The 21,028-nt window shown below is 45.2% G+C and overlaps 1 protein-coding gene across 11 annotated transcripts in view; it reads left to right on the plus strand.

Annotated features, from left to right (window-relative positions):
* The window catches only part of RBM25 (RNA binding motif protein 25), a 285,496-nt gene that overhangs the window by 97,353 nt on the left and 167,115 nt on the right, over positions 1 to 21,028 (plus strand). For 2 of the 11 annotated variants that reach the window (XM_033953493.1, XM_033953494.1), the window contains one exon: positions 3,273 to 3,334. The exons of the other annotated variants lie outside the window; for them this stretch is intronic. In XM_033953493.1, coding sequence (XP_033809384.1) covers positions 3,273 to 3,334 — 62 coding nt within the window. The remainder of the gene's footprint in view (positions 1 to 3,272; positions 3,335 to 21,028) is intronic. 11 annotated transcript variants of the gene reach the window in all.

The raw sequence follows: 21,028 nt of genomic DNA on the forward strand, positions 1-21,028 counted from the left end.
AGCGGGAGCAAAATGTTGGATCATGGGGAGAGAGGAAGAGAGCTGGGGATGCTAGGGGATAGAGGAAAAGGGCGATATAGCCTGACCAGTGGCGAGAGGGATGGGGTTCTGAAAGTGGAGAGCCATTTGGAGGAGGTCAAAAGGGAGATGACTAGTGAGAGAACAGTGACTACAGTGGTAGAACTGTGGTAATGAGGAGTAGATATAGGAGGCTGGGAAAGGAGTGAGATGGGAAATGAGAGAGCTAGGGACTGAGAGAAAATGGAGAATTGAGAGGTAGCTGAAAATTTAAAAAGAAGAAGGGTGAGAGAGGGCAAGATTTGAGTGGACAGAGGCAAAAAAGAAAAGTTAAGAAAGCTGAAAGGAAAAAATCAATACGTTGGAGACAGGCATAAGAAAGGAATGGAACAGTAGAGAAGAGGAGAGAAAATGGACAGCAGACACTGGAAATAAAATTGGTAGAAGATAGACAAAGAGCAGAAAGAGAAACCGGGACCAAGATGATGTAAAAACAAAATGACCAGACAACAAAAGGTAGAAAAAATAATTTTATTTTCTATTTTGTGATTACATTATGTCAGATTTGAAATGTGTATCCTGCCAGAGCTGGTGTTAGACACCAAGCGTGAACTAGGACCTAAAAGAGAGAGGAAAAGCCTTTTTAATTTATTTTGTTAATGTATATTGTGTATAAAACTGCCTTAGGAACCCGCCCCAAATCCTCCACACCCCCGTCCCCCCACCAGTCCCCCACCGTCCCCACACCAGTCCCTGGAAAAAGTTGCTTCTATAAAAGCGATCCTTGGTATCAAAAAGGTTGGGGACCACTGGTTTAGAGAATCCAGTCCTTTCTCTTTAAGTACAGTGGTACCTCGGTTTACGAGTGCACCGGTTTGCGAGTGTTTTGCAAGACGAGCAAAACATTTGCAAAATCAGTGCCTCAGAAACCGAGCATGGCTCGATTTACGAGCGCCCCCTCCCCCCGCAATCTGGCACCCTCCTCCCCGCGATCTGACACCCCCCCATAACGCGATCCGGCACCCCCCCCGCCCCCGACGCTATTGGGTGCCCCCCCCCCCCGCCAAGATCCGGCACCCCCCCTGACGCTTCTTACAACAACAATAAAAGACATCAGCTGTACCACGCCGAAAACATCTGTTCACACCATTCGAGGACCACGCTTCCCTCCCCGGTCCAACATGTCTCCCCCTCTCTCTCAAAGCCGCTTGCCCACCTCCCCTCCTCCTCCCGTCAAACTAATACCTGAGATCACCCACCACCAGCCCTGCAACTTTCCTTCTCCAGCGCACCATCCCCTCAGATTCACTGTCTCTCCCTCGGATACGTCCAGCCTTGCCGGAAACAGGAAGTTGCGTCAGAGAAGGCAGGCTTAAGGAGATTTGGAAGACTTTTGCGCTAGAAGAGAGCGGGACCCTGGAGAAAGGAAGCGGCGGGATTTGTAGCGGGGATCTGAAAGACAAGGTGGAAACAGAGTGTAACACAGGAACGGGGATTTGCTGGAATTGAAGTAACTGGGAGGGTACAAGCCTCTCAGTGATTAGCTACCTACCCGGGGTCCTTCAAGACGTCTAAATACCGCCTCGAGGCATAAAAGCACTCTGGGCCAACTTGCTTTGCGGGTAAGAAGCGGCGGAGGGGTGCCCAATCATGTCGGGGGGTAGTGCCGGATCGTGGCGGGGGATGCCCAATCGTGTCGGGGGGGAGCCTTTGGGGGGAGTAATGCCGGTTCTCGGGGGGGGGGGGGGGGGAAACGCATCAAAGCGAGTTTCCATTATTTCCTATGGGGAAACTCACTTTGATAAACGAGCATTTTGGAATACGAGCATGCTCCTGGAACGGATTATGCTCATAATCCAAGGTACCACTGTATTTAGTAAATGCCCAAATATAACACAGATTCAACATGTGTACTACTGCTGACTCACCAGCATTCCTTTTGGTAGGAGTTTTTCAGTTTTTGAATGTATGGATGTGTTTTTTCCACATGAAAAATAATGTTGATGTTCTAGTCTTAGATTTTTTTTGTACAGAAACACATACAGTAAAGGAATTGAAACTATGTCTAAAGTTGCTACATTTATGGAACTTTGTGGTCTGTTTTAGCTGCCAGCTCAGGAGATTATGTTTTTCTAGCTTGAAATTCATATGAACTTCTATCATGTCATTACAGCCAGTCAGATTGAATGAGTTACAGAACTTACATGAGAGGCAAGAAAATAAGCTAACAGATGGCAGAAGCAGAACATGAAATCAGGATTTCTGTGTCCTTGTCTGGAGATTTTTCAGCTCTGTTCTCAAGTTCCCCATGCCTCTCAGATTTTCAGGATTGCCACAGTATATATGCTTTGGAGAGTTCTAAATAGACCATCTGCATTGTATGCAAATCAATCTCATGTATATTTATTGTGGATGTTCTGGAAACTTATTGGCTAGGGGTTACTCAAGGACAGGGTTAAAAACTGTTCCTCGGCCCTTCTTGTAATCAGTTGGCTATTCTCGTTCATAAACCCATGGATTTTTCTTTGTATTCTTAGTCTGTTTCAGGAGGTGGTTGCCTCAGATTCCATCAGAGTAATTTCTGTTCTGAGTTGTACTTTTTTCAGTAGGCCTGATCAGCATTGATTCCAAGGAGGGACTGTAAGTTGTCAGACTCTTATGAGTGCATGTGTTCTGAACTTGACAAATGATTCATTTCCAGCAGATAGGACCCATACTAGATTGCCAAGTGCCTTTAATAAGTGTCGGGAGCAGGAAAATATTTATTGTGCAGTATTCTAGCTTTGATGTGCAGCACATGCTTGTTTGGCTCCTAGATATCAGCCTCTCCCTAATTCAACAACATTATAGGCAGTTCTGTAAATGGTTGAAAAACATTGCTGCTTCCTACATAAAGGAGGTATAGGTTTGGGAGGAGATAGCTCTTTGGTTAGGAGTCTGGAGACTTTTTCAGGGGATGGAAGGGGAGAATATCTGAGTTTTAATGTTGTATACATACATAGGTTTGAATGTCTCTACGAATTGGCACTATCAGAGAATACCTTTTTTAAAATATTTATAACCCGCAAATCCACAATTCTAAGCGGGTAACAAAATCATTACATATATAATAAAACATATTAAAAACACAAATACGCAGTCTCAAAATCAAGCCCTGTCCCCTGCATCCAGGCCTTTCAATTTGACTTGATGTACCTTAAAAAGAGATGGCATACGACTTCAGAATATTTGATCATTTTTCCCCTTTCTATCAGAATGACTTCGGACAAAGAAGAGAGGCGCAAACTCTTAATTCTTTTTCTTCTTCTGGAGTGTGGCAAGTATGCATAAATTAGATACTGGGGTCAAGTCCATAAGCCACTGGATAGCTTCAGTAGTAGCACAGTTATAGTAGACTACCTACAGTAGAATACAGTTGTTTGCAAATTTGTTCTATTGTCTGGGTTGGGTGACCATAATTGTTCTTGGGACTGTTTTGAATTTCATTTGGAGAACATGTAGGCAGTGTCATTTCATTATCCATTACTGGCGAGGAGGCCCCCAGAGAACATTCCAGACCCATACTAAGCATCTTTTGAAAGTAGGATGATCTAATTAAATGTATAACAGTGCTCCTTAGATATATACATCCTGAAATTCCTTTCACAACATGCGGCTGGCTTTTTAATGAATGAGAAACAAAAACAGGATGAATCAGCCACACAAATAGTGTGACATCCTATGGGGTCAATATTGAAGCTCTCTCAGAGCTCTGAAAACTGTAGTTTTTTTGTTGGAGTATTTGAACTTCCCAGTAGGTTACCACCTCATTAGACTCCTTTCTTCATCCAAGCTAGCACATGGACACCAAAGTTTTTGGTCTGCTTGAATTTTTTTCTTCTTCATTTCAGTTTCTCAAAATGGGGTGTTTTTTTTTTTGGTTTTTTTTAAATTATTTTTTTCTCTCACAAGCTCTTTCATGAAAAAAAGGAAAAGATGAAGTCTCCCTCAACTTCCCTTCAGTATTAATTTTTCACTTAGTAAACCATCTCTTTGGCATGTTGGGAGATTTCTAAAAGTTCCCTTGTAACTAGATTTGCCCATTATGTGTAATGACCAAGCAATCTGTAAGAAGAAACCATCCATTTTGCTCATGGAGAAGATACTACACGTTTCTGTAAAGAGACTTCCCACTGAGCAAGACTGCCACTGTGTAGAAACAAAAGAGAACTGAGCTGGTAAGTAACAAAGTGCCACAGGGATCAGGTTGATTTCTGGTCAGTGTATTTGTGAACCACATTGCTGAAGTGTTAGAAGGAAAATTTTGCCTTTTTATAGATGATACCAAGATTTGCAACAGAGTGGACACCTCACAGGGACTGGACAATATGAGAAGGAATCTACAAATAGAATGGGATAATGTTTGGCAGTAATGCACTTGGGGTGTAGAAATCCAAAAGAGCAATATGCAGGGGTGTCAAACTCAACACATAAGGGACCAAAATCCAAAACACAGGCTAAGTCGTGGGCCAAATTTTTTAAGATACTTAGTCTTAGTAGAAGTATAGATCCTTTATCACCCTGAGACACCATTCCAGTGATTCACCTGGTTATTTTCACCTCATAGATGTGATACTTAATCCCAACTTTATTCAAATAGTCATTCTAGGTACAGGCAGCGAAACACTTTTTTATTTGGGTGGGGGCCCAAAAGCTCCACCCCAGACCCTGTCCAATCTCTGCCCCAGACCCTGCCCCTATAATAGTACTAATTGTAATACAGTTTTTTCCATTCATATACACACACACACATACACAATATAATCTTATTAATAACACATAATGGTTAACCACAAAATTAAACTACACAGAGCACACTGTATGCTTCTCAACATTCATTCCTACCAGAACACAGATAACCCCTATGCAAATACGGGACCACAAAGTAAAAGTACTAATATATAAAACGAAACCTTAAGATGCAAGACTCTGTAAGCAGTACAACCCCAGAGAAATAGAAACAAATGCATTTCTTCCTGAACAGTGCAAAATATAGACAGCATATGTAAATTCTCAAAACTGACACAATTCAATCACTAAATTGAAAATAAAATAATTTCCCAAGCACAAATTATTCAAGATGGCGAACTGACCTGCTTGCGTTTCAAGATGAAAATGCTGCTGGAGTTTTTTTCTTCAAAATTGAATATTTTCTCAGGAACAATATGCCTCATAGCGTAAAGGCAATGTGAAGGTGATGCCATCGCTAACATCTTCTTTGATATCTTTGCCGGTACAGCAGACTCAAATGTTATGCAACAAAACTTTTAAGCGTGAGACCAGATGGTAACCCTGCTGGTTTAATTGAGGGAGGAGCCTCCTTAACCTTGGGTCCTGAAACATCACTATCTCCTCCGGCAATTCAATCTCTTCTGTGTCTAGCAGAGCACAGGGATCTGCTGGAGACCCCACCTGATGCGGAAGATGCTGGAGCCTCAGACGACTGAGCTAGACCCGTGGTGTAGCCTGCTGAGATAGGACGTGGACTGGAAGCAATTGAAGATTGTCCCACAGCGATAACACTGGAATCCATTTGGAAGGTGCTTCAGCAATTGAATAACACATTCTCAAAATCAATCAACGAACAGCATATTCTAGACTGCAAGCGTCTTTTGGCTTTCTACTTACCAAGGACTAAGCCACAAAGATCTTCTCCTCAACTTTTTTGTCTCCTTCGATCCAAATAAGTTGGCACACCCAGTTTCCAAGAGAACCATCTCCAACTGATTGGCTGCTTGCATCTCTTTCTGCTATGCTCAGGCTGAACTGCATCTACAGGGTTGAGTCATAGCCCATAAAGTTCGAGCCATGGCGGCATCTGTAGCTTTCCTTAGATCTACTCCTATTGAGGAAATCTGCAAAGCTGCCACTTGGTCCTCGGTTCATACATTCACCTCTCATTATTGTCTGAATTCTTTTACCAGACAGGATGGCCACTTTGGCCAGGCAGTATTTATTTTCCTAAATTTCCAACACTTCCACCATCCCATTCTGGTTAGGTTAGAGATCACCTAAATGTTGAGAATATGCTGCCTGCTTGTTCTGGGATAAAGCACAGTTTCTTACCGTAACAGTGTTATCCAGAGACAGCAGGCAGATATTCTCACAACCCACCCACCTCCCCTGGTTGGCTTCTTAGCTAGCTGTCTGAACTGAGGAGACACTGAGGAGATGTGTGCCCTAAGTCAGGCAGGAAGGCACTCGCTCATGTGCGGTGCGGCAGTCGCGTATTTTCTAAAAGTTCTTCAAGCAAGTCTGCTTGTCAAGCTGTCCGCATTGGGGCTCTGTGGATGACATCACCCATATGTTGAGAATATCTGCTTGTTGTCCCTGGATAACACCTATTACGGTAAGTAACTGTGCTTTATGTCTGTCCCTATGCCCCCATGCACATAATTTCCCCTCTGTTACCTTCCTGTGACCAGATTTCCTCTCTTCCTTTTCCACACCAATGTGTGTTTCTCCTCTCCAACCCCCATCTAGCTTCTTTCCTTTTTTCTCCCCCGCTTCCAGCATCTGGCTCACCTGCCTGCCCTCCCCTTTCTCTTTCCTGCTGTGGGTTCAATATTTGTCTTCCTCTTACTTCATCCCCTTGGCCCAATATCTCTTTCCCTTTCACTTCCTCCTTCTACTGTGAGGGAACACTGCTGTCTTCATCTCCAAAGTCTGGCAGGCTGTGCATTACATGACAGATTTCAATGCTGAGTTGTGTCTGGCAGTTCATCTCTCTTCCTCCCCTTCATACCACTCCTGCCTGGTCCCCCCCCATTCCCTTCCCCTCCCCATGGACCCAAGTGCACTATCCCATTTGAGTCAGAGTCTGAGAACCCAGCTCTGAGCCCAGATTTAGCAAGTGAGGCACTCAACCCTGCCACTGCTGCATCAGAGAAAGAATGGATGGCCACAGATGAGCCCTGGGAGGCCTTACTCCTTGGCCAATTTTGCTTTGGTGGGAAACTGTCCCCAGCAGCATCCCCCTCCCTCTTGCCTGCTGCGGTCCGCGCATCTCCCTCCTTCTCTTGCCCTTACCTTCGCTGGTGAGTTTTCTCTTAACAAGCAGCCGGAGCATTTTCTGAAGTCGAGTGCATCTGGCTGTCAGTCTAAAACTTCTCTTCTGCTCTTACGCAACTTCTGTTTCCGGTTGCGTCTGAGGAGAAGTTTCAGGCAGCCAGCCAGCCACATGCAACTTCAAAAAATGCTCCTGCTGCTTGTTAAGAGAAAAATCGCCAGCGAAGGCAAGGGAGGGAGAGAGATGCTTGGACCACGTGATCAGATTTTAAGTATTTTGCGCATGTTCCCTCAGTTAACTGCGGGGACAAGGCCATTCACCACTTCATGGGGTGGTGAATGGGCTTGTCCCGTACCTGCGGCGACAAGGTTTTTTTTTTCTTCCCCGTTTTGACAGGTTACCCACTGCTGGTAACAGTCATCGTGTGATTTTCTATGCCAAATGATACAGAACACTGCAATTAAGCTGATCTTCTGCTTAAAAAGTACGATTCCATCTCTGCTTACTACCGCAAGCTTCACTGACTATCCAAAAATGCCCAAATCTTGTTTAAATTCTCTCGCATTATGCATTTCTTCCCCATTTCGACAGATTACCCACGGCTGGTAACAGTCATCATGTCATTCTTTATGCCAAATGGTACAAAACACTGCAATTAGGCTGATCTGCTTAAAAAGTACGATTCCATCTCTGCTTACTACCACAAGCTTAACTGACTATCCAAAAATGCCCAAATCTTGTATAAATTCTCCTGCATTATGCATCATGCACTAAAAGTCAGCTCATTGGAGCAGATAATTCACCTGTTCTCCAGCTCCATCTTCACCTCAACCAGGATCAACAATACTCACTAGCTGATCATCCCCTCAGCCAAGAGAGTGAAATACAAATGAGTATTCAACTCCCTTTTCATGTATACTGCACCAGAACCTGGCACATACTTCCAAAGCCCATAAGAACGGAACTGAGCAACTCACCTTCAGGAGAAGACTGAAAACGTACTTGTTTGATAAATTTCTCACTGCACAGTAACTCTACCTACCCACCAATTCTGACATCGGCAACTATTCTTGCCTACTTGTCCATTTGCAGTTTCCTTATTCTAGTAGTGAACATGTATCCATCCCCCTCCTGCAACTGTACTTCATATTCCTCTATGCCAGTTTATCACAAACTGTGTGCCGCGGCACACTAGTGTGCCTTTTGAGATTTTAAGTGTGCCGCTGCTCACAGGGCAGGAAGAGAGGCTCCAGCACCTGTGTCAGCTGACTTCTACCATTGCTTTGCCTGTATCTGCTGGGACTCCTGGCTTCCTCATCTCCGGACCAGCAGCGGCAGCTCTGTGTGCTTTTAACTTTGGTACACAGCTGCCGCTAGCAGTAGTTTAGCCCGGTTTCATCAGGCAGCCTCGAGGCCTTTGCTAGGCTGGCTCGCATTGCATCATCAAAGCAGGCAGGCCTAGCAAAGGCCCCGAGGCTGCCTGATGAAATCAGGCTAAACTACTGCTAGTGGCAGCTGTGTGCCGAAGTTAAAATCACACAATGAACTGCTGCTAGCAGTGACAGGAGAGGTATTGCTGGACTGGAAAGGGAGAAGGGGTACTGCTGAACATGGGGAGGGAGAAGGGGTACTGCTGGACATGGGTAGGAGGGAAGGGAGAAGGGGTACTGCTGGACATGAGAAGCAGGGAAGTGAGAAGTACTATTGGACAGGGGGAGGAGGGAAGGAGTACTGCTGGACAGAGGGTAGATAAAAGGAAAGGAGAAGAGGTGTTGCTGGACCTGGCAGAACGGGAAGGAAAGGAAAGGTGCTACTCACTGGAGGGGAGGGTGAGATGGTGCATGGGGAGAGAGCTTCTTGGGCTGGGGGTGGGAAGGAGGGATGCCACTTGAGGGAAGAGGCAAGGACAGAGAGAAAGCATGCAGGAGGGACTCATGGAGAAGGCAAGATGGATTGGGAGGACAAAAAGGAGGGAAGGAGAACTGTTACACTCTGGGGAAGGGGGAGAGGGCAGAGAGCAGAGAGCGAAAAGTTGGATTCATGGAGGGGGAGAGATAGAGGTTGCTTGGGGGAGGGAAGGAGGACCAGAGGAGAAGCATGCAGGAGCAAGAGAGAAAAAATGTTGGACTGTTGGAAAGGAGGGAGAAATGTTGGACTGGGAGGGAGGCCGTAAAGGAGGAAAGGAAGGGAGATGGACTGCACAGGCAGAAAGGAGGAAGGGAAAGATAAATGTTACACTGGGAGGGTGGGGTAGGAGAGATGACTAAAGGAAGGGAGAGATATCAGAACAAGGAATAGAAGGGAAGGAGGGGAGCCTGGTAGCGCTATAGAAATAATAATATTAGTAGTAAAGAGAGATACCAAATTATGGGAAGGAGAGGAGAGAGATGCCAGACTGGGAACGGGGAAAGGAAGGAGAGAGATGTCGTCAGACCACAGGGGGGGGGAGGGAAGGAGAGAGATGTCAGTCCAGGGAAATAGAGAGGGAAGGAGAGAGAGAGAGAAGATTTTGAGAAGAAAGCAGAAAAATGGAAATACAGTGGTACCTCGGTTTACGAGTGCACTGATTTGCGAGTGTTTTGCAAGACGAGCAAAATATTTGCAAAATCGGTGCCTCGGAAACCGAGCATGGCTCGATTTACGAGCACCCCCCCCCCCCCCCGGCAATCTGGCACCCCCCCTGCCTCGAACTGGCCCCCTCCCCGACGTGATTGAGCACCCCCCCCCCGCCACGATCCGACCCCCCCCCCCCCGCCACAATTGGGCACCCCCTGCCGCTTCTTACCCTCATCTGAGCACTCTTAAAAATCGGCCTTCTCCTCTGCTGGGCCTTGAGCATGCTCAGATGCTCAAGGCCCAGCAGAGGAGAAGGCCGATTTTTAAGAGTGCCCAGATGAGGGTAAGAAGCGGCGGGGGGTGACAATTGTGTCGGGGGGGATATCGGATCGTGGCGGGGGGGTGCCGGATCGCGGGGGGGGGGGGGGGCCTTCGAGGGGAGCAATGCCGGTTCTCGGGGGGGGGGGGGGGGGGGGAACGCATCAAAGCGAGTTTCCATTTTTTCCTATGGGGAAACTCGCTTTGATAAACGAGCATTTTGGATTGCGAGCATGCTCCTGGAACGGATTATGCTCGTAATCCAAGGTACCACTGTATTGAATGTTAAGTTAATGCCAAAGATGGATGCAAGGCAGAAAGTGAAGATGGAGAGAAAAAGAGTTAATGGATAAGAAGGCCCTGGAAACATAGTTAAAAGCACAGAAAAATAGTCACCAGGCAACAAAGGTAGGGAAAATGATTTTATATATAGTGATTGAAATATCAGTTTTGAGAATTTATATCTGCTGTGTATATTGTGTGTATATGAAAATGAATGGAAAAAAATTACATTACAATTAGTAAAGGGGGTAGGATCTGGAGAAGAGCTTAGGTGGGTCTAGGGTGGAGTTTGGGAAGTCTGTGGTTGGGGGTACCCAGTTGATATTTCTTAGATTTCCCTGGAGGGCCTCTGTGCATGCGAGGATGTCAGCGTGATTTTATCACAGCGACGTCCGCGCACTTCTGGGTGCCTCGAGTCATGGTCACTACCTTTAGTGAGGCCTGGCCCGAAAAAGTTTGAGACACACTGCTGTATGCTATCCTTGCTTCAGTCGACCTGCCTGGCTCCAAAGCAATAATTGTCCTGCACTGTCTGGGCAGATTCTGGCAACAATGTAACCTTTACACTACAATGTACTCCTTACAGCTTAAAAAATAAAAACTGTAATGTAATGTAACCTTCCCCATGTCCGTGCATGGGCCTCTTACCTTGTAAATCGCCTTGAACTTGTAATGGATATGTGATTCAGAAATTCTAATTAGATTAGATTAATGGCTTGTGGACTTTCTTTTAGGGACTTGTCAAAGCCTTTTTTTAAACTTAACAGACTGCTTTTAATACATTTTCTGGCAGTGAATTCCAGAATTTAATTATACATGGAGTGAAAACTTTTTTTTCTGGTTTTAAATTTACTACTTAGTAGCTTTAGTAGCTTCACTGCGTTCCCCCTAGCCCATGTACTTTTGGAAAGACTAAACAAGTTATTCATGCAGAGATGCCAGGTTACAATGGGGATATTGGGTTTTGTCCTGGTTTTGAACTTACATCCCAAAGCAGTGTGGGATTTGAGCTCCTGAACTTGCCAATTTAAATCAGTGCTGCAAGACCCATAATGCACCACAATACATAGGTCAGAAATCCAGGACTGTTCCCAAATCTCCAGCCTGGAACTGGGCAACTTGACATTTCTGGATTCATGTCTACACAGTCCACTCCACTCAGTATTTTATAGATCTCTATGTCCTCTCCCCTCAGTCATCTTTTCTGCAAGCTGAAGAGCCCTAGCCTTTTTAGCCTTTCTTTATAAGGAAACCATCCAATCCCCTTTATTATTTTTATCGCTCTGCTTTGTACCTTTTCTAATTCCACTAATTCCACTTTTCTAATTTTTGAGATGATGTGTCCAGGGCCATAGCAAGCCATAACTGCCCTGTGAAATCATACACTATGGTGCCCCTTCCCCCCACAGAGTGCCTCTCTACTTTCTTCCTGCCTTACCCAAACACACAAATACAGCATCTCCATCTGCCCCTTCCTTTCCCTGGAATCCACCCCTCTCCAAACCACTCACCTGCAGGCAAAAGACTATGCCCAGCAACACTTTGATAAGCCTCCCACTCAAGCATGTCCAAGCATTGCTAGGAAGAGGAAATGTGCATCAAAAGGGTGGGATTCATCAATGCCTGGAATGCACCCAAGCACTGCCGTGCCCACAGAACATGGTTCCTCACTCACAAATGAAATTCTCAAAGAGAAGGGACCCTAGGAGGGAGGTAGCAGGAAAGGGATGGGTAGGGACAGAATGGAGGCAATGAAGCACTCTGTGCTGCAGTCTATGCCCAGTTTTAGCACTCCTATCTGTCTTGTGCCTTGTGCGATCACACTGCCCGCACATACCTTGCTACAACCCTGGTGGCAACCTAAATTGCATAATATTTGAGGTGCAGTTGCACCATGGAGCCATACAAAGGCATTATAATTATCTTAGTTTTGTTCTCCATTCCTTCCTTAATTCCTAGCATTCTATTTGCTTTCTTAGCTGCTGCTGCTGCACATTTAGCAGAGAGGGTTTCAACATATCATCAATGATGATACCTAAATCCTTTTCCTGTGTGGTACTGTGGAACTTTGGATCATGTAGTTATAGTTTGTATTTGTTTTCCCTATATGCATCACTTTGCTCTTGCTCACGTTAAAATACCATCTGCTATTTGAATGCCCAGTCCCATAAAGTCCTCTTGCAGTTTTTTTTTCACAATCCTCTTGTGATTTAACAATTTTGAGTAACTTTGTGTTTTCAGCAAATGTAATTACTTCACCATTATTCCCATTTCTAGACAATATATAAATGTTAGAAAGCAGCAGTCCCAGCACAGACCCCTTGGAGACCCTACAATTTATCTTTCTTCATTGATAATATTGACAATTTAACCCTACTGTGTTTTACGTCTTTTAATCAGTTCTTAATCCACAATAGGACACTGTCTCCTATCCCATGACTTTCTAATTTCCTCAGGAGTCGTTCACAAGGTACTTTGTTAAATACCTTGTGGCAATCCAAATACACAGTATCAATTATCCACATGTTCACCCCTTCAAAGAAATGTATCAGATTGTGCCAAGATTTCCCTTGGTTAAATCCATGTTGATTTTGTTAAAGATTTGGTTAAAACCAAAAAAACTCTGTGGAGTGACGATGTTCCCAAATGGACTTTATTTGAAAGTATCAAAGTTCCAAAGGTACACTAAAATCATCCACATAAAATAATTCCATCCACATAAAAGTAAATCATCCACATAAGAGCCTTAAAGGACCTAGTCCGCTAGGGATACAGGACCCAACATGGTCCGCGTTTCGACAAAAAGTCTTCTTCAGGGGTCCTATTAATAATGAGGGGTACATTAAGAATGCATGTAAGTTATGAATAGTAGTGGTGATAAAATGTGAAACTGTGAATGCAAAGAGTATGAAAGATATGTGATAAAGGACACAGTGATGTAAATGGCACTAATAAAAATGAGTTGGTGATAAATGTCATAAAAATGTGAAAACAGAAAATATTTGGATCTATGCAAAATGCAGAGTGAAGTGAAAAACTTAATTGTATTATAAAAATGGTGGACTTGCGAAGACCATGCTAAACAAATGATCAGTGAATACTTGTGTTTAAACAAGCTAGAAAGACACAAAGGGAACTATATAGGACAAAAAATGAATGATGAATACATACCCTGGGGGTCCTATAAAGGTGAGTACGTGGTAAACTAAAATAATATTGAATTTAAAATTTCAGAAGTTAAAACCATATATAAAACTCTATACTACTGCCAAGTTTAAGATTAAACATATTAGCAAAGCAATATGTTTTAAAATGTTTTTAAAAAGCTATGTAGAATATTTTAAAACCCAAAAACAGATATAGATGATAGAAAAAAGGGGGCCATGCAGTAAAAAAAGAGGGGGTGAGATCTTCCAATAAAGAGGCTAAATTGAAAACCTAATTGAAAAACTAACAGGTCAAAAGCCATACAAGTGAGCTGTGATTGAAAAAAAAACAAAAAACGGTGAGAAGGAGCCACAGAAAAGTGATAGTGGGGGATGGGCTCAGAAAAGGAACCATGCTGCACATTACTAAATAACACTAAAAAAAGATAAGGGATATAAAAATACATAGCTGAATACTGCTAATTAAGAGAAAAAGAGCTCATGACCCACACACGGGAGATTGGCAAGATTATCCTGTAGATTCGGATCCATATACACAATGTGGAGCCAAGCGAGGCGATGCATGATGACCGCAAAGGCCGTGACCCTCGAGGACAATTCAAAGGCGTCGTAGGCCTCCTGAAACATAGAGGCGGAGCTGGGAGAGGGTCTTCTCGAGGAGACAAAACTCCTGACGCCGAGAATCTGGTATGTCCTCTCAGAACGAGTGGAGGGCGTCCACACAGCACCGGAGGTAGTACGTGAAGATAAAGTTATATTTGAGGACACAATTCGCCATCATTGAGTTTTGGTAAAGACAGCGACCAAACTTGTCCATCGTACGGCCCTCCCGGTCTGGAGGGACGGCAGCGTAAACCTTATAGGGGTTGGACTTCTTAAAGGAAGACTCAACCATCAAGGATTGATGAGAAAGCTGAGAACTTTCAAACCCCTTTACCGGGATTGTCTGGTAACAGGACTCTAACTTGGAGGGAATGGCCGTGACCGCATAGGGGGTCTCCAGGTTCCGGAGAAGAGTTTGCCGGAGAACCTGGTGCAATGACAAGCGAAGTGCCTCACGGGGTGGCTGGTCAACACCCATTTCTGCCAGATATTCCTGGGTATAATGGGACTGAGACTGGAGGGCCAGTTTCAAAGCCCTACTCATGTCAGAGATGAAACAAGCAAAGGAGGAGTTTCGAGAAGAAGGCTCATCCTCCTGAGGGGACCCCTAACGAAATCTGGGGGCAGCCGAGAAAGAGGGAGAAATTTCCCTTGAATAGTAAGCTGGGGCCTCAGAGTCCCGTGAATTGGAGACCGAAGAGGCCTGACTAAAGTGTCTGGGGGGCGTCGAGGAACGTCCCCCTGCAAGGTGGGCTGGGGAAGACTCTGGAGTCAGAGGAAGTAGCTGGCGAAGCCTCTGAGAAGACGGGGCAAAGGAAAATTCCTCCACCAGTTTCAAAGAAGACCCCTTAGAGGCTGCTGCCTCGATGGGGAACACAAAGTAGAGTCCAACTCGAGGACAAGCGTGTGCCTGGAAGGCTTCGCGGTCGGAGACCTGCCCCGAAGGGGTGGAGAAGAACAGGGCTTTTTAGGAGGGGCAAACCTCGACATAGTAGCTGGGGAAAAATGGCCCCCTGGTCTGGATCCCCAAAAAGTCACAGGTGACTCGGGGGATGAAGAATCACTTGAGGAAACCCGGCGAGTCTTGCGGGAAAGGCGTCGAGATACAGGGGACGCTCAGGCTTGTCACACCGAGACTGGGTCGAGACTGAGGTCAGAGGTGTCAAAGTCGGGACCAGTTGGCTCACTACCGAGGAAAGCTGCATGGTAAGTATAGCCTTAAGCATGTCCTCGAACATAGGCACCGAGACCAAAGGTGGTTGAGTCTTAGGTGTAGCAGTGCGCTCTTTCGGGGGCAACTTCAAGGAAGAGAATTCCCTATGTGAGGAGGCACGCTTAGAGTGATGTCTCGAAGACGCCAATGAGGCGGCACTGACATGAGACTCCGAGGTAGGCTTCTTTGCCGGCACACCTGAGGAGTAAAGAGGAGACTTACCCGAGGCCAGAGCCTTCGAGGTCGAGGACTTTGAGGCCGAGGCACCCAACGAAGGTGCCCGCAGGATCCATGGGGCCAAAAAGTTGGAGAATCTTGGCCACCCTCCTACAAAGAGCCCGCGGTTGCAAAGTCGCACAACAGGGACACGACTCAGCGCGGTGCTCTGCACCCAGGCACTCCACACACCAACGATGATGGTCGGTGATAGAGATAACCCGGTTGCACTTAGTACAGTTTTTAAATCCGGAACGAGGCCAGGACATAAGAAAAAATATGGCCGCGGCCAGAGTAAGACCGGGTAACCTAGTAAAAAATATATGAACTGAAAAAAACGAAATAGAAAGGAAAACAAAGACGAGGGCACAGCGACTCAAATGAAACTAACCAAACAAGCCGTGGTGCAAGAGGGACAACGAGATCGCGCGAAGAGAGGGAGCAGTGCTTCTGGCTCTGCGGAAAACAGAACTGAGGACACGCTGAGGAGATGCATGCCCTAGACCGGGCAGGAGGGGCTCGCGCGCATGCGCAGGCCAATCGCAAGCTTGAAGGACTTCAAGCAAGTCTGCTTGCGAAAACGTCCGCTAGGGGGCTCTGTCAGTGATGTCACCCATATGTAGAGAATATGCTGCCTTCTTGTCCTGGGATAAACATTGAACCAACCTCTGTGCATCACCATTAAATACTTTTTTTGGCACCAGTATCTTTCCGACATCTTCTTTTGAGAAGACTGAAGCAAAGAATTGCCATGTCCTCCCTGAGTGCCTCTTTTACTCCTCAGTCATCTAATGGTCCAACTGATTTCTTTTACCAACTTTTGGTTCTAATATACATAAAGTTTTTATTAACTGTTTTTAACCTGTTTATACTACTGTAGCAACAATGAGCTTGTAGCTGAAAACATTTTTGTGTGTGTCATGCATTTGATTAAAGGTGAATCATGGCATTTGAATAGTACTCCACAGTTCTCCAAGTGCAATTTCTACTGGCAGCTCCTTCCCCTCTTTGGCACAGGATATCTCTTCAATTTTTTAGTATTACCCTGTCAGCCCTGGCACAGCTAGAGACTTTCATATATTGCCAGCATCACATGATAACCTAACAGCTCCATTCCCATATTATGTGATGCAGCTCCTGCTATCTGCCTCCCCAGCAGATATCTCTTTAATAGGAACAATATTAAAGTTTGCCTCAAACATCAGGTCTTTCAAATCTTGAACCTTTTTACTTTGGCTATGAGCATTTGTGGTCATTGCTTTCCATTTGTTGTTAAATGAGTCATTTAGGTATAAGAACATAAGAAAAACCATACTGGGTAAGATGCAGGGGATCCTGACAATTCATAGGAAGACAATTAGTAGGGAGGTGACAATTTGTAGGATCTTCCTACCAATTGTCATCTACGAATTACCTCTGGGACCCAACACTGGAAAAAATTGGTGCTGCACCCCCCACAATGACCCTATATGATGAGATGTTCCCCCCCCCTTATGTATGTACCTCTACTGAACTACTTGGTGGTCCAGTGGGGGTCTGTGAGGGTCTTCTTTGCTGGAGCACCACACTTCCGATGCCCCTGACATTTTCCAACATGGGAATACAACCCAATGAAGTGCCCCTCCCCCACTCCCCTATGTATATACCTGAACAAAACTACCTAATGGTCCTGCGGGGGTCTTCCTGGCTCGAGTATGGTTCTTTCGTGGTACATCCTGTACTAGTGCAAGCACCTGGAAAGGTTATGACAGCTGCGAGAAGACAGGCCCAAGAGGGCCATGCTCCTGCCACAAAGACCCTTCTGAAGACCCCCACTAGACCACCAGGTACTTTATTAGGCTCGGATGGAGCTTACCCATACATAGGGGAGCGGTGGGGGCATCTCATCCTGGTGAAGGGGGTAAGAACCATGGGCAGGGGAGGGGCATGGCCATTGTGGTTGGAAGGGAAATTGGAGGAGGCAGAGGGAGGAAGGCACTGAGACACCAGGCCTGAGCGGGGGATGGGGAGAAAGGGACCTGGAATATGCAGCGAGGTACACATCTGTGGGAGGGGGGAATGAACTTGGGACACTGGTAGAGGACACAAGGAAGAAAGAAAAGGATCATGAACTTGGTGCACAGGGGGGAGGAAGAGAGGGAGGGATGGAGGGGGCATTGGGACACGGAGGGAGAGAAGGATGGAGGTGAACTTGGGACATAGATGGAGGAAGTGAAAGAGATGCTGAGGTGGGGGCAAGAACTTGGAATCATCTGCCTGTCCACAGGTTGGGGGGGATGGAAAAAAAAGTGTGTTTTTTGTAGTTTAATTTGGTGGCTTAGCTACCTGTGATTGCTAGAATGATTTTTTTTTAAAGTCTTTGTAATGGTTTTCTCTTTCCTTTAGTTAATGCCCTTTATTTTTTACTTGTTTCAGTCTTGTCTGATATTATGTCTATTATTATTTAGTGTTTCTTTCTTAGATAGTCTTAGGGTTATATTGTATGCTTATTTAGTGTTTGATTCTTTGAAGGCAATGGAATATAAAGAGTTCTCCTGTTGTTCTAATTAGAATAATTGACAATAAATGAAAACTATAAGTAAAAACATTAGCTAGGGGGTAGGCGGGAGAGGGGAGGACAGGAAGGAATAGAGACTAATCCAGACCCTGCACTGCTTTCCAGAAACGATCTCTAGCAGAAGGTTCAAGCTTTCAAAACTGTAGAACTATAAAAGGCTATTATTCTGTGACTAGCTAAGTAAAGTTTGCTGTTTTAAGATCTAAATTGTCTATAGAAGGGAGCCTATGATTGAGCTTTTCTTCCCAAACCTATCAAAGCTCAGAGCAGAATAATGTATACTTACCAAACATACGTCTTCTCCTCTCAGAAAGAGAATGTCCTCTTCCCTCTTTCTCTCCTCCTCTCAGAAAGACAGCCTCTAGGTCTCAAACCAATAGAAATCCAGCGGAAAAAGTTTACATGGTTTCATTTGAGGCTATAGGGAACATCCACACATAATTTTATTCAATTTGGAGGAGGTTGAGTGGGGATGATTTTCAATATTGGTCCATTTGACATGGAAAGACCCACAAGTTGTAATTTACTTGAGCCTGCTATGACCCATCTTTCCTTTGTTTCTTTATTCTCTGTGTCCATGTGCATGACATACTGAATACAGGCAGTCCCCAGATTAAGAACAAGTTCCGTTTTTAAACTGTTCTTAAGTTGAATTTATATGTAACTCAAATCCTGTACAGTACATAATCTATAAAAACATTAAAGAAACAGTCCTCAAAACAAAGTACTGTAGTTTAAATTTTAAAAAAGATAGGCAATTTACACTTACGTTCGTTCTTTATCTGTCCCACTGTTCCCTTTCTACCATCACATCAACATTCCTCCCTCATCTCTCTCTTCTCCATGAATCTGTGCCTCATGCCTCTCCCACCACCATGTCCAATATTTTTCTCTCCCTATGCCCAACAATTCACCTCTTCATTTCCCCATGTGCACTGTCTCTTTCCCTCTCACTCAGAAACCCATGCCCAACAATTCTCCATTTCTATTCCTTCCCTCACCTCAGCATCTTTTTCCCTCACTCCTTCCATTGTTCCATTTTTATCTCCCAGGTTCATGCTTCTTTCTCTTTCTTCTTTCTTTCCATCCATCGTCCGAAGTTTGTACTCCCTCCGTTCCTGTGTCAATGCACCCCTTCTTCCTCCCTTCGGTCCAAATGCAACCCTTCTCCTCACTTCTATGTCCCAACATAGCCCATGTAATCTTTCCCTCTGTTCTGCGTCTCAAATTCTTGCCCGTGGGTGTTTACCTCCTCTGGCCGGCTCCCTTCTCCCATAACATTTCTCTTTGCAAAGCCGCAGACATGGTTCCTGCACGCGGCTGACTCAGCAGCCTGACTCTTCATGCCTCTCATGGGTGTTTACCTACTCATGCGGCTCTCATCCCAGTGGTATTTCTCTTCATGAAGCCATGGCCACTGGAATTGGCGGCTGCGGCTTTGCAAACAGAAGTGCCACTGGGAGGAGAGAGCCAGCCTAGGAAGTAAACACGAGCCACGGCTTTGCAAAGAGAACTGCGATGGGAGGAGGGAGCCGGTCAGAGAAGGTAAACACCTGCGGGAGGCACAAATTTGGGACGCAGAACGGAGGGAAAGACAACGAGGGTCGCGTTGGGACACGGAATGGAAGGGAGGAAGAAGGGGTGCGTTGACACAGGAAGGGAGAGGCAGGGCTCCGGTTCATAATTATGAGTTTTGACGTAAGTTGGGCGTTCTTAAACCGGTTACTGCATGTACTACAAGCAGCAACCAAAGAAGAGTTGAAATATTTTATTATAGTTAAAATAGAGCAAGAGAGAGCTAAACTATTCTTAGCATAATTTATTGAAATCGAAATGATTAAATTTTCTTATTCTCACAGAAGTTTTACACTTTGTTTACGTCATTAGTGGGAAATCCCTAGACTAATGAGCTACAGAAGTTTTTCAATATTGGGTGAATGGTAGATAATTCACACTAAACTTGCTGTCAGCATCGAGCACATGCCATTCTTGTGGTTTTTCTCTTATAGTGAAACTATTTCACCAGTTTCATACCTTCACTCCCAAGCTCCCCACCTATTTGCATATCCTACCTCGTTCATTTCAGCATCCCGTACCTGACTAATCTCCCTTTTAAATCTCACCCTTATTCCAGTGATCTGGGTTGGTAGAAGGAGGAAGCATGTAGGAGGTTCCCTCAAACCATCTCCTCTGCAGCCAGTAATGGCTGTGTTTGTGGTCATAAGGAAGGAAGCAGGATGTATTATTACCAGCCTAAGCTGGTGACAGTGGTGATTGCAGAAGTGCAGGTTCTGGATGCAGCAGTCCTGATTGCTTTGCCCACCTGCCCTACTGTCAAACCTGTAACATTTCCAGCTTGGGCTGGTAGCATCAGTCATCACAGGTGATATGGAGAAGCAGAAGTAGCGATTATTGGGATTACAGGTACCGTATATACTCGAATATAAACCGGGATTTTTGGGCCAAAAAATTGGCCCAAAAATGGGATCCCAGTTTATATTCGGGTCAATGCCCCCTCTCATAATTTTTTTTTTAGGCTGCTGCCAGGCTGTACCCCCGCCTCCCTCCCTAGCCTCATAGGTACCTCATCCGGTGATCCGCGGTGAAGGTGCAGCGGGCAGGAGCAAACTTTCCAAGTTCTTGCCCTGCTTCTAACTGGCTGCCGTTGTTTCTTTGTCCGCTGAGCGACATGAGCAGGAGCACGATTTTGCGCTGTTGCTCAGTACTGAGAGGCATCCTTATTGGCTCCGCGAATTCTTGGGGGGAAAAGGGGATCTCGACTTATATTCAGATCGACTTATATTCTTTGTTTCTGTGTTTTGCTTTTCCCATCTTGCAGCTACATATTGTTAAGGAAAGCATTAGCTTGCTGCCTGTGTCAAATTTTTGTTGACATACTGGTTGAGAAACTGTTGTAAAGGGAAGGTATTGCTCTCAAGGAAACTCAAGATAGGAAGTTGGAGTCATTGTTTTAACTCAGTATTGCAAATCCTCTAAATTTGCATGCACCCAGCTGCTCCTCATTGCCAAGCCCCTTCCCTCAACTCCCA

Source organism: Geotrypetes seraphini, chromosome 7 (assembly GCF_902459505.1).
Source record: "Geotrypetes seraphini chromosome 7, aGeoSer1.1, whole genome shotgun sequence".
NCBI classification, from domain to species: domain Eukaryota; kingdom Metazoa; phylum Chordata; class Amphibia; order Gymnophiona; family Dermophiidae; genus Geotrypetes; species Geotrypetes seraphini.